This window comes from Solanum tuberosum, unplaced genomic scaffold (assembly GCF_000226075.1).
Source record: "Solanum tuberosum cultivar DM 1-3 516 R44 unplaced genomic scaffold, SolTub_3.0 scf00004, whole genome shotgun sequence".
Classification (NCBI taxonomy): Eukaryota; Viridiplantae; Streptophyta; class Magnoliopsida; order Solanales; family Solanaceae; genus Solanum; species Solanum tuberosum.
This window is the reverse complement of record NW_006238930.1, coordinates 1564754-1584421: the sequence shown is the minus strand read 5'-3', so window position 1 is coordinate 1584421 and position 19668 is coordinate 1564754. Positions and strand designations below refer to the sequence as shown.

At 34.5% G+C, this 19668-nt stretch overlaps 4 protein-coding genes across 6 annotated transcripts in view; 1 reads left to right on the top strand and 3 right to left on the bottom strand.

Annotated features, from left to right (window-relative positions):
* The window catches only part of LOC102600398 (BAG family molecular chaperone regulator 8, chloroplastic), a 2542-nt gene extending 2363 nt beyond the window's left edge, over positions 1-179 (bottom strand). The window contains exon 1 of one of the 2 annotated variants that reach the window (XM_015306780.1): positions 1-179. In XM_015306780.1, coding sequence (XP_015162266.1) covers positions 1-43 — 43 coding nt within the window. In that variant the 5' untranslated portion in view covers positions 44-179. The other variant, XM_006338708.2, reaches the window with a different exon arrangement.
* A 799-nt stretch (positions 180-978) lies between these two features.
* Positions 979-4379, bottom strand: LOC107059792 (zinc finger protein ZAT9-like). The gene has a single exon (XM_015306775.1). The coding sequence runs from the start codon at positions 2750-2752 to the stop codon at positions 1370-1372; it is 1383 nt and encodes a 460-aa protein (XP_015162261.1). The 5' UTR covers positions 2753-4379; the 3' UTR covers positions 979-1369.
* Positions 4380-4478: 99 nt separating this feature from the next.
* On the bottom strand, positions 4479-7476 carry LOC102590919 (UDP-glucose 6-dehydrogenase 2). The gene is made up of 2 exons (XM_006338322.2): positions 7351-7476; positions 4479-6215 (listed from the first exon to the last, which is right to left on the bottom strand). The coding sequence occupies exon 2, from the start codon at positions 6191-6193 to the stop codon at positions 4748-4750; it is 1446 nt and encodes a 481-aa protein (XP_006338384.1). The 5' UTR covers positions 6194-6215; positions 7351-7476; the 3' UTR covers positions 4479-4747.
* Positions 7477-14613: 7137 nt separating this feature from the next.
* Positions 14614-19661, top strand: MPP (probable mitochondrial-processing peptidase subunit beta-like). 2 transcript variants are annotated; one of them, NM_001288125.1, is given in 10 exon segments: positions 14667-15394; positions 16138-16302; positions 16430-16567; positions 16658-16809; positions 16911-17019; positions 17884-17982; positions 18077-18142; positions 19154-19261; positions 19382-19439; positions 19442-19557. In NM_001288125.1, coding segments are annotated over 10 exon segments (1566 nt in total). In that variant the 5' UTR covers positions 14667-14728; the 3' UTR covers positions 19447-19557.
* Positions 19662-19668: the final 7 nt, after the last annotated feature.

Genomic DNA, 19668 nt, shown 5'->3' with positions numbered 1-19668 from the left:
CGGCCGCCGTAGGGTAGGGGTGGTAGTGATGGTGAGATGCCATTTTCCGAAAGGTGGTATCTTTTGGGGGAAAAGTTCAAGACCTGTTTGGCTCAACTTTTTGATTATGTTAGAGAGACGTTGTTGACAACTTCATCCAATCTATTTTACCATACTCTTCTAACTTGAATCTACTTTTAACGCACATTCTCCATTTATTTTTTCTGATTTTGATTTGACATGATATTTTTTTTAAAAATTATAAGTTTCAACTAAAGATACATAATGTACGATGTACCTAAATATTATTTAATCTTATCGTATTAAACGTGAAATCATGTCATATTTTTATTTGCAAAGTTGAAATTAAAGATTTGACAAAAAAAGAAACATGTTAGTCTTTCTCAAATGGATTAAAAGTGAAAGTAGAAATGAAATATTCTTTTCTCAAGCACGTGCGAAGCGACAGTGAGCGCACCAAGTTGGCCCAGAACTGCAGCTCTTATCTCTAGTCTGCTGTTAACTGAAAATTGAATATTTAAATCGTTTTGATTTGTAGAGTTGTTATCTATGGGAAATAAAATGCATGTATATTTCAATATAAGCTTCAAAACCCATTACAACAACTATATATAACAATAAATCCAGTGTAATTTCCACGAATGGGGTTTAGTGTTAGGATAAAGTGTACACGGACCGAGAGGTTTTTTTTGGATAAAAGCTCGACTGATACCAACGATGAAAAAGTAGCAGCAATAATAACTAAGTAGAAACAACAGCAAGAAAATAGGAGTCATTTCTTATATACCTCATCCATATAAGTATCTTTGTACTAAATATCTTACAACAATTGATGAACTCAAACAATGGAGAATTATGGGAACACAAATTCATATTTGGCAAAAGTCAAAGTTAAACTCTTTTTGCAAAGTGAGAGATTAATTTTATAGCCATACAACCATAAGGAGAAAGACACTAGAGACCATCAATTGACTAATTGTTGTAACTTGTTGATACCTTATGTCATTAAACAATCACCAAAGGCCAGATGCTACTTTTTCATTAATCATGTTATATAATCCAGGAACATATCATCTCAACATGTTTCTTACCAACTCAACAGATTAAATCCAACTCTTGGGATTAAGACATGCATAGGTGTATTGTGGGCTGGGAAAATATGTACTACCAATGCAAGAATACAATGAACAAAAAGTAACCAGTAATGTTGTAATTTGTATGCCTCATTCTCATTATGGTTTAGGCAGCAAACTGTTTAACTATTCCAAGACTGAAAATTATCTTTACAATGATGAAACTCAAGCATGAAAAAGAATCATGAATTATCTGTTTCTTAAACCTCTAGAGCAGAAACTGAGAATGAATTATCTCAGCTCGACATCATCAACGCGTCACCACTTCCAACCCACCAAAGCTTGAGCTCAACATCTTTTTCCCCTCCATCCATAGCAATAACAGGATTATTCAGATCAAAAGATTTATGATTATCAGCAACATCATCCAAATTTTTCACCATAGTCTCTTTAGTTTTGCTTTCAGTGAATCCAGTGTAATGAGCCCTCTTGTGGCCTCCCAAAGATTGGCCTGATGGGAAAACTTTGGAGCAAATTGGGCACTTGTGAACCTTGCTTTTGATAGGATCAGGACTTGTCCTGATTACTCCAATTTGAGAATTGACCATATTCAGCCCTGCATTCTTGACTGAACAAGAATTCAGAAAAGCAAGATCCTGCATTACAACCGATGAGCTTGGATCATTCTCAAATTGCATTTCAGTAGAGTAGCACACCTTTGTGATCTCAGTGTTGATCAACATCAACCTGTCTGAAAACTCAGCGATTTCGTAGTTCTTTTCGTAACCATCAACACAACCAGAATCAGAAAAGACAGTATGAGACAAATGTTTTACAGTAAAAGCATCAGCAGAAATCTCCTTAGCACAGTGAAATGATTCACTTTCAAGAATGACATTTTCATTTTTAGAATTCTCTGAAATCGAAATGTATTCATCCCAGTCCGTAACACCCGATGACAGCATCATCAAACACCTAGCAGCTTCTTCCATTTCATCAACTTCACTAATTGCAGAAGAGGATTCATTCAAACCGGAAAAAGAAGAACTTGCATCCATCTTATATTTTATCTTTGATCTCTTCTTCCGAATAGGGTAAACAGTATCGAAATCAGACAAACTCTGTTTTGATTCAGAATCTTGATTATCAACCCTTAATCTTTTCGAGTGAACCTTCATGTGACCAAAAAGGGCCCTCATTGAAGCAAACCCTTTTCCACATTTCTCGCAAATATGACCTTTTTCCATCCCTTTCTTCGAATGAGTCCGCAAATGACCTGCCAGAGCTTTCATGGAGGGGAATTCTTTACCACATTCTTTACAGATATTTGTCGTTTCCAAAGAACAAATCTTTAAATCAGAAACCCTCCAAGATTTTCTTGGATTCTCTCTTAAACCGTAACCAGCTGAGTTACCATCATCACCAATGCTGATATTACTGTCCTTTTCTTGATTCATGCTTCCATCAGATTGCTCTGAAATGCTCAAATCTTCATGGGTATTTGCAGCTTCTTCTTCTTCTTCTTGAGAACCCATTTTGCTATCAGCTTCTTCTTTCTGATTCTTTGCAGCTGAAATCAATGCTGAATGACCCCTCATGTGACCTCCCAATGACTTTCCACTATCACAACTCTTGTCACAAAACTTGCATATAAACCTGTGTCCTTGTGTTTCTTCCATTTGGGGTTCGCAAAAAGAATCTTACTTGAAGAGGAAAATCAATAGGAAATGCTGAAAGAATAATAGCGCACGAAAACGAAAGCTCAAAAGTTTTGCAAAATCAAGAAATCGGTAATGGGAATTGTGTATTCAGATACTCACTATATATGGGACTAAAAGAAAACCCTTTTTGAGTCTGACTCTCCATTTTCCCTTCAAAGCATGAAACTGAGTCAAACTCTAACTAAATGGAGAAGATGGGTTTGTTAGGAGTTCGTTTTTTGGGTTTATATATACTCAGAAACTAACCAATTGGAGAGTGTGCAGAAACAGAGTTCTTGAAAATCTTGAATTCTTGAGGAGAAAGCCTTATATGCAATTAAAGATTTGTCACGTGAATCATTTGTGTAAAATCAAACAAATAAAGGGCAAAAAGAATAAGAAAATTATGAAGTCTGAGAAGCTAGAGTGCCTTTTTTACTTGAATTGGCTCATTAATAAAGTAACAAATGAGATCGTAACTCTGATAATTAGTTCAGTTGGTTGGCTACTTACACGTTTATAAATTAAGTTCGATTAACGATCTATCAATTAAATTAGTTAGAATTAATGGTAATAGTGTTGTGTATTGCAATTGCAAATTAGTCTTACTTATCATACTCCCACTGTTACATTTCAAGTGATCGTACTTATGTAACTTCTTTCTTTTAATTGGACTTGAAACCGGTTAAACTTTGCAAAACTCACATCGAAAGAGTCAACTCTAATTTATAACCGATTGATGAAAAAGAGTCGAGAAATAGAGAAATTACACAAGTCAACTTGACAACCAAACGAGACGAGAGCTTTAGCTTCTAAAGAAGTTTAACAAGGATTCTGACTAATTTTCCATAGGCGTATTCAGGATTTTTAAGAAAGAATACTTACATGTTCCCACGAGAAACAAATCCAATATTTTAAGGTAGTGAAGGCAGACTATTTGTGCATCTCCTACTGTTTGTGATAGCAGATGAAACATAGTTGTAATGTAAATAGCAATCTGAGGCGCATGCTACCTTATATCATCTAGTTCAGCTGAAATCAGTACTTTCGAGGTGGACTGTTAGAACTGATGTATCACTAAATTTGCAAGAATTAGTAGCTAAAGAAGTAAAAGATTGAACTCATTTAGTTTAAATTCAGGATCCGCCTATGTTCATGATCCGCTCGGGAATATCAGTTTGATATATGTTCTGGAACAAACTTCAGGATTCATACTAAGGTTCAAAAAGGTTGGTTTAATGACTGCTTTCTCCGCCTTGGCATATTCTTCAGAAATCAAACGCATTACTTTGGCCCCGCAGATTACTAGGATCACCAAACTCTGATTTAGGCCCATTTGAGAACAAATGAGTCGTTGGATCTTAGCTTAGAGCACCAAAATCAGCCAACTGACAATCGTGTGATCAGTGATGTAAAGACCATTTTTGGATTTTGTCATAAAGGTATAAGAAAAATCCAGCCCAACAACCAACCTTTTGTTTGAAGCAGACACAAGATCAAGACAACTACTCACTGACACATGGAAATAAATGATTACAAGACTAATATGCCCTTTCAACTTGGAAGATTAATTAATTATTCAAGAATCTTTGTACCAACCAGTTAAAGATTCCGAAAGCATCTAACTTAAAAGACTGCCGACATGAAAATTGTCAGTTGAAAGGCACACCAAATTCATACCAAAACTCGGAAGGAAAACAGTATCTGGTTCAAAACTCAAATGCCCTTCATAATCGAACAAATAAATCCTCCGATATGACAAGTAAATGATAAAACAAGTATCATCAATACAAAAGAAACAGAAAACATCTTACATGCGACTCAGATAGTGACGATGGTGGTCTTATGACTACAATGGATAAAATGGAAACAGAAATTGAAGTGGTAAAAAAATAGTAAAGAATCCCAGCTGATGATTGCCTGATAACTAATATCTTTAAGACCAAAACAAGCCACTCGAGCAAAGTAAGGCTCTTAAGCGACAGCAGGCATGTCCTTAAGCCAGGCATCGAGAGGCTTACCAATTGAGTAGACGATAAAGCCAATCTCTCTTAGCTTGTCAGCGTTCACAACATTCCTGCCATCAAAAACGAAAGCGGGTTTTTGCATGTTATCATATATCTTCTGGAAATCAAGGGTCTTGAACTCATCCCACTCTGTGAGAATACAAACAGCATGGGCATCCTTTGTTGCACCGTAGGCATCCATAGAAACACTGACTTGTTGTTTCACGGATGTGGGACTCATTGGCTGGAGGTGAAGGGGATGATCCCAGTCAAACTTCTTCATCGAGAGGTCCCTCTGGATTTGGTCCTCTTGCACCTGAGGATCGTATATGCTCAATTTAGCATTATCCCCCATTAGTCCCTTGCATACATCAATAGCAGGGGTCTCTCGAGTATCGCCAGTGTCCTTCTTGAAAGCAAAACCTAGAATTGCAACTTTCTTGTTTGAGACTGTGTTGAACATAGAGGCAACAACGCGATTGACAAAACGACTCTTCTGATAGTCATTAATCTTGATAACTTGTTTCCAGTATTCAGCAACCTCAGGCAGACCATTGCACTCGCAAATGTAAACCAGGTTCAGAATATCCTTCTGGAAGCAAGATCCACCAAAACCAACACTAGCGTTGAGGAACTTGGGACCAATCCTCGAGTCCTTACCAACAGCATAGGCCACCTGTGTAACATTTGCTCCGGTAGCCTCACAGAGAGCTGACATGGCATTCACAGAAGAGATTCTTTGTGCCAAGAATGCATTGGCAGCCAACTTTGAGAGCTCAGCGGACCACAAGTTGGTGGTAATGATATTGCCTTCAGGAACCCAATGAGCATAAACATCCTTCAATGCTTGGATAGCCTTCTGGCCTCCTGGAGTTTCCCGGCCTCCAATTAGAACCCTGTCAGGTTTAAAGAGGTCTTCGATTGCAGTACCCTCTGCAAGAAATTCAGGGTTTGAGAGGATCTGGAAGTTGATTCCCTTGCTGTTGTGGGTCAAAATCTTTTCAATTGCCTCAGCAGTTTTTACTGGAACAGTTGATTTCTCAACAACTATTTTGTCAGATTTCGAGACATCGGCAATCATACGGGCTGCACTCTCCCAGTAGGTAAGATCTGCAGCCTTGCCTGCTCCAAGACCCCTAGTCTTGGTAGGAGTGTTGACAGAAACAAAAACTATATCAGCCTCATGTACATGTTTCTCCACATCTGTGCTGAAGAAGAGATTCTTGCCTCGGCATTGCTTGACCACATCGTCAAGGCCTGGCTCATAGATGGGAAGCGTGTCACTGTTCCAGGCAGTGATGCGAGGTACAGAGATATCAACAACGACCACTTCAATCGTGGGGCATTTGAGTGCAATGACAGCCATGGTAGGGCCACCAACATATCCAGCTCCTATGCAGCAAATCTTCACCATTTTTCTTTCTTCTTTTTCAACTCTGTAACAGACAAAAGTTCACATATTTCTGAGGCTAAACTTCTCATGGTCGCGGAAAAACCCATCATATCCAACAAACAACATATCAGAGAATATGCATTAACTGAAACTACAAGCTTTAACGTGTGTATAACAGTTAACGCCTTAAGCAAATGCTTAGGTCCGATCATGACATCCAAAATGAAAATAATGATTGGAGTATACACCACGGTCACACTATCTGCCCAATACTTACCACAAGATCTACATTCTAAACTATAAAATGTAACACATAACCATAAAAACTTACTGTTTCATGCACTTCTCATTGCAGAGGAAACAAGAAGAAAATACGTACAAAAGATAAGACTTCCTGAACAAGGATACACTCAAAACATGCCATGTCCAACGCTTACAGTAAAACGGAAGAGGAAATTTTACATTCAGAGGATGACATTAACATGCAATTTTAAAACTCAACCTGATATGTAATTCTCAAACAACTGAAAATAAGGCCAACGTCACTAATTCAACACAGAAACTAACAAATGCAAGTGGAAATGATATTCAGTAACCATGATCTTGACCAGATCTAATACAAAGAGTCAAAAACATCCAGATCATCCACTGAAAATCATATTTCAGATCCATTTCTGAATGATATGAACAAACACTAGATCTAATCAAAATCTAACAATTCATTTATGTATAATTGAGCACTCCCATAATTAATCAAAATCATGAAAAAAGACAGTTTGTTTCCACAAAATTAACACTTTTGAATCTATAAAATCAAAAATGATTGCGTGGTTATACACCAAGTTGTGTAAATCAAGCTTTTCCTCCTCATATTAACCTTAAAAAATTACACCAAATTCACACCTTCTGATCAACGAAATCGACAAATATAGCAAGCTGAATCATAAATGCTTGAGATACAACACACTGAATCGTGTAATTCATCATTTTCCCTCAAGTTAACGTTAAAAATACTACAAAATTCACAACTTCTGATCTATAAAATGGAACAAATATAACAAGCTGATAATAATTTTTTAAAAAAATGATATGCGATGTAATACACATAATCATGTAAATGCATAGAGTGCAGCTGAAATTAAGAACAGAATAAGAATAAGCAATTCGAAAATTCATACCTTAGAGATGAATTTGACGAGAAAATGAAAGAGGAAAAGATGGATCTGTAAGTGTATGTGTAATGAAGGAGAAGAGGGCGGGGAGGTCCTTTATATAGTAGTAGCAGATCTAAGATCTACAAATATGTGAGAAGGGAGTGAGGAGTCTTTAATAAGGAAACTTTTTAGAGGAAAATAAATTAAAAATTCGTAAATAAATAAATAGTATTTTTTCACGTTTTCAGCACTGATGTGGAGAGATTAACGACAAGCCTCCAGCCCTCCACACGTAAAGCGAACAATGTATTCGTCAGTTGCGGGTTTGATCAATTCTCCAAAATAGCCTTGTAACTTGAATGGTAGAAACGTTTTACAGTAATTATTAATTTGCACCTTTGTAAAGTTACACTTTGTTTGGATGGTTGTTACGTAATGTTTTATAATATATTGTATTGTATGGATTGGTATTATTTTAATGAATATAGTGTTGGAATAAATTATATCGTTATATGTCGTTACATAATATTACAGATCTATGATCTAAATGAGGGTAGAGCTACCTACCACAAAAATGTATGGTGAAAGATGAAATATAACTAACAATAAATAAAGATAAAATGAGAAGAAAATATTAAGATAACGACGCGATCACATCAAATTGGTCATTACATAAAATGAGGTAACGATTGATTTAAATGATACGATACGAACAATAAAATTTAAATAACATTTAAAACAAAAATTATATTTAAACTAACAATAGAATACAACGGGTAACAACCATCCAAATAAAGTGTCAAAGTGATGCTACGCGTTATGATGTATAGAACTATGGTATAATTAGTTAATTACTGGGTGACATAAGTTTTTACTTTATTAATGGTTGTCAATTTATATAAGATTATGTGACAAGTCAACAAGTTTAAGAAAGAGATATTAAATTAAAGTTGGTGATTTTGAAAATATAATGAAGTTATAGTGACTATAATAAAGAGTGTGAACTTATGTTTTTTTTATAATGTAAAAGAAAGCTAATTTTAATAAAAAAAATTCAAATAGAAAATATACTCTCTTTTTTTCTAAACGAACTAATAAGTAAATACTTCCTATAAAATGAAATTGAGGGCACACTTATTGCGTAAAAGATGGCATGCTTATTTAGTTTCTTCTTCTTTTCAAATTTTAATGATGCAATTGGGGTGAAAATTTAGAATAACACAATGTGAATTTTCTATTTAAAAAACAGGGGTAGGTGGAAAGAAAATGAAAAAGAGACTTCACATATCAAATTAAATTTCAGAGAAATTAAAGATATCTCTCATAATTTATATTTATATTTAATGAAAAATTATTCGATCCAGTAAGTGTGCCTGTGAAAAAGACGAAATTAGATCATTTGTTGAGCCTATTATTGTGGTCTCTCTTCATCTAATTTTCCGTATTGAGTTGAAATTTTACTTTTCATAGAATACCAGTGGTAAGTGGAGAGAGAAAAAGAATAAGAATAGTCAATTTGGGAAAGGTGGAATAGTTTGGGCTGTAAGCCAGCAGAGATTGGTTAAATTTCCCACGCGTTTTGACTGAGCAAGCACCACTGTCAAAGCACGGCGCTGGCGCTGCCCTTCCGGGTAGGTGCACTCCGGTTTTCAGAACCAATTCTGTGGACCATGGTCAACTTTCCTATTAGGAATCGAACATTTAATTTCGAATATTTATATTAAAATTTAATTAATAATATAAATTCACTTATGAAAAGATCGACTAAGAATATTCTACTATAGATGATTTTATTTTTAACCCACAAAATCAAAAATCTTTTACTAAAAATGGGTATATTATGAACTCCAAATACAAATAAGTCATTATTAAAAGATTAGTTTGGCTGATTTATTTGTTAATTTGACTTTAAGTACTTTACAGAGTCTCACATCGAATGAAAAAAAGATGAATGATTTTCTTAATACAACTTGAACAATTCATATTATTATGTGATGAGTGTTTTCTTTTTGTTAGTTAAGTTATACTTTGTTAATGTATTGATGTCTTTGATCCCGCATAAATATATGGTGCACATTTTTACGTAACTCGTTGGGTATTAGACCAACCTAATGTTATATAAGGTTATTTTTGTATATTTTTTCACACATTATTATTTTTCGTTGAATATTATATTGTGATTATTTTAAGATAAGATTTTATTTGGGAAGAAAAATGTTCTTTATCAAAAAAAAAAACTATACCCAAATTTGAATCCAAAATTTTTAATTAAGAAATGAATAGCATCATCTATTGCAGCATACAAATTACTCTTTTCTAATTACAGTCTCAATGAATCAAAGTGGTAAAACAAATAATTAATAATTTCATAAAACAAACTTGAAATGAGTGAACTTTTAATAAGATTGATCTACCAAACTGTCCCAGTCTTACCTTTTTAATTATTTCATTTTTTCATGAATCTGTTTGAGAATTATAAATCATAAACACTTTTTTTAAAAACACCCTCATTCATTGCAATATATTTATTTAATAAAGGGATAAGGGTTTGAAAATATCCAACTTTGATCGAATTTACGGTTGCGATACTAAACTTTCATGAGGACCTATTACCTCTCTAGACTATTTAATACCGTATTTTAAACATTAATATTTCTCCACGTGGACATAAAAAATAATGCAAAATTATAAATAGTAATGTGTCCACGTGGGCACATATATACCTTTAAAATACACTATTAAATAGTTCAGGGGGTAAAAAATACAGTATTAAATAGTCTAGGGAGGTAATAGGTCCTTTATGAAAGTTTAGTATCGCAACAGCAAATTCGACCAAAGTTGAGGTATTTTTCATACCCTTATCCCTTTAATAAATAAATCATGCATAAAGAATAAGAAAAAGTGAAGTCGAATCAGAAATATCCTACTGACTTTCCAAATTTATTTTTTCTAATTAAAAGGAAAACTCAGCGTCAGCATATTAATATTTATATTGTCATAAGCTTTGAAGCTCGTATTAATACAACAATTTAAATAAAAGAAACAGGTATAAGCGAACTAAAAAAAAACTCGTGGTCCTTTAATTTGTCTATTCCCCACAATTTTATACATTGGACTTGCTCCAAATTAGGTGATAAAGTTAGAAAAATATTGTTCCATGTGTCACATATTAATTATCATATATTTTAAGGTAACGGGAACTACATTGTCGTCGTTGTCCTTCGGACACGCCTCCTAAACTTATCATTTGCAAATTCCACATGCCTTAAAAAAAAAAAAATTATCCTTATTTTAACAATAAATTGCACTTTATTTATTTAAGAACAAAATTACGATATTTAATATTATTAATGGTGAAATGAGATTTAAAAAAAATTATTTTTTTTTATTTTGAAAAATGACTAGTACATTAAGATAATTATTTTAAATAATTTTGACAGTTATTATGAGATGGGTGTTTGATTAGTGGGATATTTGTTTTTGTTTTGAGTCTGTTGGCCTTTGTCTTTCTCGACCAAAAACTGCTACTGATAATCTATTTACATCATCAAACATAGTATTAGCTCCTCGTGTCTCTAAATTTGTAATATATATAAAAAATATTTAAATAGTTATAAAAAAGTTAATATATATAATGGATATGTATAAAAATATCTGATACATATACTGATCGGAGATAACAAATATCACGTAAAGTAAAGTGAAGTTATTAATCTAATAGCACAAAATTATTACTAGAATTGCCGTGATGATTTGAGTTGACTATTTAGCACTAATTACGGGAAAAGTAAGCTTCAAATCAAAGAATGAGGTACTCGATCTACATGTGGTGGGGTGGGTACAGCTTGAAAAGGGGGAAATGGCCTTTGAGTGAAATGCAAGTTCACTCCCTAGTCCCAACAATACTATAATTTTGCAAATCAAACTCTTCATCTGTCCACTTTTAGTTGTCATGATTTTTTTTTAGAGTTGAATTACAAGAATTTTGATTAACATGATGTATTTTTTCATCTTATTGATATGCAAAAAATTACAATTTATAGTACTTATCATAGAGTTTTTGAATATCTAATTTTTTGGTTTGAATATTGAATTAATAAAATCTAATTCAACTTTAAAAATTAGTCAAATTAACTTTTGAAAAGTGCAATATGACAATTAAAGATGGACGGAGGAGTGGTAAAATTTGGTCTGGGTACCCACTTTCTAGACTACTTGTCAACGAAAGGTCATTTGCACTTTTGATCCTATTTGATTTTGATCTTTAACTTTTTCCTAGGAAGACAAATAATTATTTTAGAACATATATTTATATTTTCATATCATAATATTTCGTAAGTTTTTAACTGAACTCTAGAAAAAATTCATGAGTTTGAGCTAAACTCCAAAATAAACCCAGTTCAAATTCTTACTCAATTCAAGAATTTATCATAATGTGTTCACTGGCTATTTTTTCAAACGCCATCCGTGTGATTAATTTTCAGTAATTTTGCAAGCGTCGATTATTCATGGATTAATGCTCTTAAAAGTGTCAATTCGTAAAAAAAAATCCCCAATTAATGACAATAATAGAAGGGAGAAAAAACAAAAATAATGACTTCTAATCCAATCACCAAAGAGAACGTCAGATTAAAGAGGAAATTTCATGACAACAAAGAGATTAAGCTAGCGTTTGACCATAGATTTCCAAATATTCTTGGCAAATATTATTTGGGCGAAAATTTGGGTGAAATTTGACCATGTGTTTGGCCATAGTATTTTGGGAAACATATTTCACATTTAAAAAAAAATATGATTTATACCCATAAGTTTTAAAAACTATCAAAATTAATCATGAGTTTGTATTACAAGTCAATTGAATATTTGTTGCAACAAATAACAAGTAGTGTCCATGACACTGGAGAAATATGGTAGTTTGGAGTAAGTGCAACAAACATCATTCCATACATCATGAAGTAGACAAAGCACATGACTTTGTTACCCCAAGCCGATTGTTCATCATTTTCAGCAACAATCATATCATTACTTTCATATTCATATTTCATCACTACTTTGGTGTTCACGTAAAAAATTATGTAATACAACGCAAACAATTACTATAGATGGTGTTTTTGTAAAAGATTAAAGTTTTGTGTAAAAAAATAATTTTTAAAAGATCCCAAATAATGAGATTTGGCCCAAATACTAGAAAAAAATTGTATTTGAGAATTTGAGATATTTGCCAAAAATTTTTTCCCAAATATTACTTGAGAAATCTATGGCCAAACGGGTCCTAAGTTTAGGGACGGCAATGGAGTGGTGGGAGAGGCGGGTTGAGCTTAACCCATAAATTTTTTAATCCGCCCCGCCTCACCCCATATAGCAATTTTTTTCATTTTCAACCCACACCGCATAATTTTTTTAATATTTTATTTTTCTAGTTAAGTTTGATACTAGAAATAAAAATCATAAAAATAAATTTTATTTTTTCATTAAGTTGTATTAATTTAATGGATAATGACTAAATAAGTTATTTTTTAGAGGTCCATTGGAAAACATGTAAGAAATTGATTTTTTTTATTGAACTATTTTCATTTACTATCTTGCATATTTTAGTAGCTTTAAAGAAATTATTGTAATAAATAATGCTCTATCAATCTTATAACATGTAAAAAGTTAAAATTAAGTTTGAACCCACATAAAATTACATATACCCACAATCCACCCAGTATTAGTTTTTAAAAAAACACACTTCAACCTGCCCGACATTCTCCCGCTAAGCACAACCTTAAATCCACCCCGCATCTGTCCCGTCCCATTGTCATCCCTACTTAATAAGTTTCCATAGCTACAGTTTGTCTAATTACGCTTCATATCTATGGTTTCATTTGCTATAGATATCTCCGTTTGTAAATTTCGTTTGCCAATATACAAACATATAAATTTTGTATTTATACATTTAGAATTTTTCAGATAATATACAAATTAAATGTATCAACAAATCATATACAAACAGGATAAACAAATAGTTAGGGTAAACATATATAAATTCTGGATGTATACAATTAGGAATTGAATTATATAAATTCTGGACGTGAACCACATAAATTGATTATATGTTAGTGATGAAAAGTAATTTCTTCAAACTATAATTATATGAAATAATTAACTACTAGTATATATTCGCATAATTTTCCTATTAAAGTACTATGGTCGCAATGTTTTCATTTGAGAAGTCCATCAGACAAAACTAAGCACGCAGAACCACAATCACGTATTACATCTGTTAGACATCAAATCACAATAAAAAATTGGGGCCAGTTAGAGTAAAGCACAGCCTGGCCTTTCTCTCCTTTTTGTCTTGAGCCCAATATTTAGCCAAGCCCAGAAAATTAGTAAAGACTTAAAATATAATAAGACAAATTAAATAATTATAATTTGCTTAATTATGATTTATAGCTACATAATAGAAGAAGAGAGAGATGAGCGAGATTGAGAGATGGAGGAAGAGGAGAGAGGCAAGCTAGAGAGAGGGGGCAGAGAGAAGAGAAAGGCAAAATGTATTTGTATATTTGTTAGATAATTATATATATGTAACTTGTATGTATATGTATCAATTATTGTATTTATATATTTGTTGGGCAATTGTATTTATATAACTAGAGTGCATATGTATCAATGAATAAAACTGTATAAATGAATACAATTTTGTATCCGAATATAATTTGTATCAATGAAAATTGTATCAACGAATACTTGTATCAATGTTGTACCAAGTTCAACATTTGTATTTGTATAATTGATTGTTATCATTTATATTAATTGTATTAACGAATACAATTTGTATCAATGAATAAATTGCATCAATATTGTATCAAGTTCAACATTCGTTGCTGACTTATCATTTGTATATGTATACTTGATTGTTATCATTTGTATTTATACTTGTATTTAGATAGATGAGGCAAAGAGAGGCGAGAGAGAGGAAGGAAGAGGAGAGAGGCGAAGGAGAGAGGAAGATAATAGAGAGAAAATAGTAACAAACCTTAACTATAGCTACAAATTGTATAATGGTGTATTGTTAATACATATTACATATTTGCCTAATTACATAATTACTTCATAGTCTAATGATATTGGTGTGATTCTTCTTTGTAAGCGTGTGGATTTAATTTCATAGTCTAATTTCGTTGAATATGTTGGGTTAATTCAAGAGATTCTAATGGGCCTAATAACAGATCAATCTTTTGGAAAGTCCATAAAAAAGCAACTATTTCATCCCTGAAATAAGTACGACGTCGTTTGTAAGCTCTCTTTAGTCGACCAGAACGTGCTTCTTGATTTTCTTGAGCTTCGTTCCCATTTCCCTCTTTCCCTGTATAGGAACCACAACAAACCCTAGCCTAATTCATAAGCCATAGCCATGACGATCCGGCAGCTCTTAACCCTAGCCCGCCGGTCCCGAAACCTCACCACATCCCATTCACTCCGACGTCTTTATTCGGCGTCTGCCGCCGTCGCCGCCACATCCTCCTCCACCCCGGCCATCGGTCCGCCACCACCAGATGCAATGATCTACGATCGATTGGCTGAAGACGTTAAACAAAAGATCAAAAGACTCGAGAATCCTGATTCCCGATTCCTTCAGTACAACTCACCACACCCAACTTTAGCCGACCACACATCAATCCTCAGCTTCCCTTCTACGCGCGTGACCACACTACCATCAGGCCTGCGCGTGGCCACGGAGACTAATCTCGCTGTCAAGACTGCCACCGTTGGGGTATTCATTGATGCAGGGTCAAGGTTTGAGACCGATGAGACTAATGGAACAGCTCATTTTCTTGAGCATATGATCTTTAAGGGTACCGAAAAGAGGACTTCTTGGGAAATGGAGGAGGAGATTGAGAATATGGGTGGACATTTGAATGCCTATACTTCCAGGGAGCAAACAGCATACTATGCTAAAGTTTTGGATAATGATGTCCCTGTAGCTTTGGATATTTTGGCTGATATACTTCAGAATTCTAAGTTTGAAGAGAGAAAGATTGAACGTGAACGTGATGTCATCCTTAGGGAGATGGAGGAGGTGCACTTTTTTCTCTATTCTTTGATCTCTGAATATCAAGATTGCTGTTTTTTCCATCATTGTTAATGAGCTGCAATAACCATATGTTATATTCTACTAGCCTCTGCATGCACTCGGAGCTTTCACTAAAAACTAATTGGCATATTCATGGTAAATTGACTAGTTTTACACTGACCGCCAACCCAGCAACCCTCATTAAGCTCATGTAGGATAAGAACTTGCTCTAACCCCTGTTCTAAAATTCAAGATCACTTACGTTCTTGTTGAGTTCCCTGGATGCTAACAGGTTTTAACTTTACTGTTTCATCGTTTTTCTTTTACCTCCATTTGAAATTACCTCTAGCTTCTTCCGTTTAATGAAAGTATACAGTCCATAGTATTTAAGTACAGTTGCAGACAGGTAGATGTCAAAATGGTTTACTGATTAATATCCTAAGATTTTGTTTAGGATTATTGTGCTTCAGGGAGTTGCCCTTGTTGATACAATGTAGTATTAAGTATTAAACACTATGTATATCTTTATTTGAGAGATTGAGAGCCATAATAAAGGAAATGAAATGGCCGTGCATTAAGTTTGTGCTTGACCTTACAAAGAAAAGACATTCCTCTTTACAGAAACAGAAGAGAGTACACTCCACAGAACCCAAAAAGTTACTCCCGTAGTGAGCTTATGAAATTTGTCATGCTGCCTGTATCATATACAACCTGAAAATTAGCTATCCAGTATAACTATCTGTTTGCAGGTTGAAGGTCAAACAGAGGAAGTCATCTTTGACCACTTGCATTCAACTGCATTCCAGTACTCACCTTTGGGTAGGACTATTCTTGGACCTGCCCAGAATATAAAGACAATCACCAGAAGTCACCTGAAGGACTACATATCAACACATTATACCGCTCCCAGAATGGTATTTTGGAAATAATTTCATCTTCTTTTTCTTAGTCTGTCTTGCTTGTTAGCTCAAACTTGATTCTTTTAATATTATCATAATCTGCTGTATAAACTCTCAGCCTTCTCTGTGGACATTAAAATAGGTAATTGTTGCTTCTGGGCCTGTTAAACATGAAGAATTTGTTGAGCAAGTGAAGAAACAATTTACTAAACTTTCAACCAATCCGACTACGGCCTCAGAATTGGTTGCCAGAGAACCAGCAATTTTTACAGGTTCAGAGGTATGCCTATCTTATCAGGGTTCGTTATGCCTTCACGGTGCTTTTTTCGCTAGAATACAGTTCTTATGCTGATCATTTTACCAAAATCAGGTTAGGGTAATTGATGATGACATTCCGTTGGCACAATTTGCTGTTGCTTTTCAAGGGGCACCATGGACTGATCCAGATGCCATTCCGCTGATGGTAATGCAATCCATGCTGGGAACTTGGAATAAAAATGCCGGAGGAGGGAAACACATGGGGTGAGTTGTGTATCACTACTTCTTTTACAATCTGTGTCATTGCAAGCATGTCAATGGATCTCTGTCTCATGATTTTTATGGGACTTCCTAACCATTTGCAGCTCCGATCTGGCACAAAGTGTTGCCATTAATGAACTAGCTGAGAGCATGATGTCTTTTAACACCAATTATAAGGATACTGGTCTGTTCGGCGTGTATGCTGTTGCAAAGGTAAAAATCTTTAACACCTGGTGTTCCTTCTGTTGGAAAGAATGTAGTATGATGATGCGTTACCTATTTTCCTTGCATTTTCTTCCATCAAATAAAATTTGTTCTGTTTTTCTTTTTTGGTGTGTGTGTGTGTGTGAGAGAGAGAGAGAGAGAGAGAGTCTGAGAGGGGTGGATCTGTTGGTTAGCTGAAGAGCTGCTATAAATGCAAGCTCTTGCTCGGCTGATTGGAGTATTAGAGTTGGATGTAAAGGTTTTAATGCGCCACGTCTTGTATCGTGGGTTTAGGTATTCAAATGTACCTTTTATTATACCCTTCAGCTGTGTTTTTATTTCATTATGATTAAAATGGATTCTGGATTCTTGAATATGCTTAAAAAGTATTCTAAGTGTTTATTGGTTGTATATTGAATGCGAAGTGAACTAGTTCTTCTTCATGTCATCTACTGCTCATGTTTTGGATTGATGCAGTTCATATATTATTAGACAAGGTGGTACTCATCTGTTTGGATTTTTTGAGATATTGTGGTTAGTATAAACTGAGTAATTTATTTATGTGTTCTTAAAAGAAGCAGACCTTTTCTCTAATGACAAAAAAGAGATGGTTAGGTGTTGGTATTGTGACCCTTTTGACTGGCATGTGGTTGTAAATAATTCTAGTTTTATATTAGGCAAGGTAGTTCTGATCATCTTGGATTTTTTGAGATATTTTGGTTAGTATAAACCGAGCAATTTGTTTATTTGTTCATTAAAGAAGCAAATTTTTTTCTCTATAGACAAAATTAATATGATTAGGTGTTGTATTGCGATCCTTTTTATGGTTGTGAATAATCCTTGTTTTATCTCAAATGAAATTTTAATTTGCAGCCTGATTGTTTGAGTGATTTGTCCTACTGCATTATGCGTGAGATAAGCAAATTGTGCTACCGGGTTTCGGATGCTGATGTGACTCGTGCTTGCAACCAGGTTAGTGTTGCTTACTGTTTCAACGATCTGGTCTAGTTGTTATTTCCCCCCTGCTGTTTTTCTTTGTTTCTCTCTCACCAATACCGGTTTGCAGTTGAAGTCTTCTCTCATGCTTCACATTGATGGAACTAGTCCTGTTGCTGAAGACATTGGGCGTCAGGTACTATTCTGATATCTGATTCCGTGGGTGTACACGTGTGTTTTGTCGTGATTGTAATTAGTCTTTTTTCTTTCTGTTATTCCTTGTAATTTCGGGGAAAAGTGTTGGGATTGGGTTGTGTCATAGATTAGACGCTGCAGATGGAATTTATTTCCTTCTCCTACAGTATGAGTTTCCCGAAGAATGTTCTGGACACCTCCATATATGTGCATAAAAGAGACTGAATTGCTTCATGTACTTTAGTCATTCCATGACCATAAAGATTCTGAAGTAGAAGCTATAATAGTAGCGAAGAGGATATTTTAGGAACTTCATTACTCTTAGAGCAGTTTTAGTTGAACCGTGCCAAAGCCTACTAATGGCACTGCCCTACCCTAGATGATGACAACAGTTTGGTCCATTATTGCATATAGATTCTGAATTTCAAGATTTCACGATACCAGAATAATCTTCTTCACCACTATTGTAACTAAATGTAAACACGTGCTAGCCATATCAGCAGCAATACACTGACACATACCATATTTGGATCATAAAGTTCATTTTTGTGAGAGGTAGTGTAACTGGATGGTGCTGTACAACATCAAGAAGCAGCCTAATTATGTGTGCTTAATGTTTGGTAAAAATAGCTCTAAACAGACCTTGTAAGAAGAAAAAATGGAAAACAAAAAAGAACAGCTCTTAAACCGCAGTCCCTTTGCTCAAGTTGAGTTGGAAAAATTTATAATGTGAAGAGCCAAATGATCAAGTATGTATCTTTTCTCTGGTTTTATGTTTGCTGACAAGTTTGAGTGTGTCATCAAGTATTTGTGTTTTGTATGAAGTGAAGCGTACTGCATTATCTGCTTGTAAGTGGAGAACATAGGTTGATTAAACTCCCACCCCCCTTTCCAATATGAGGAAAAATTGTATTTAAAGTAAGCTTGACTTCGTTGGGAATGGGATCCAGTGATTTTGTGAACTAAGATCATTTTGCTTAATGCATTTCCCTTTCCTTTCTCCTGCTTGCAGCTACTCACATATGGCAGAAGGATTCCAGTCACAGAGCTGTTTGCAAGGGTTGATGCCGTGGATGCTAGCACCATCAAACGAGTTGCAAACAGATTTATCTTTGACCAGGTAGGATTCAAAAAATATTTGAGACTTGGGGAGTTCATTGCTACAAAACAATCGTGTTTACTCAACTTTCCTTGATCTACTTTTCTGAGTTTTAAACCAAAATTTTCTTCCTTTTGGCAGGATGTTGCTATATCCGCGTTGGGGCCTATCCAGACTCTACCTGATTATAATTGGTTCAGGCGTAGAACCTTCATGCTCCGTTATTAGACGATTTTTTTTTTGGAGTTGTAATGCATCACAATTACACACCTCGCTTGACCATTCTGAACTTGGACATATAGGTCTTACTTTTCTAATTCCTCCTCTTGCCTACCTTCTGGTTTTGTAACGGTTTTGTAGCTTTTCCCTATAAAAATAAGCGGCCTATATTTAATAATTTGGTTGTTGACGTTTGTTTTCATATTCTT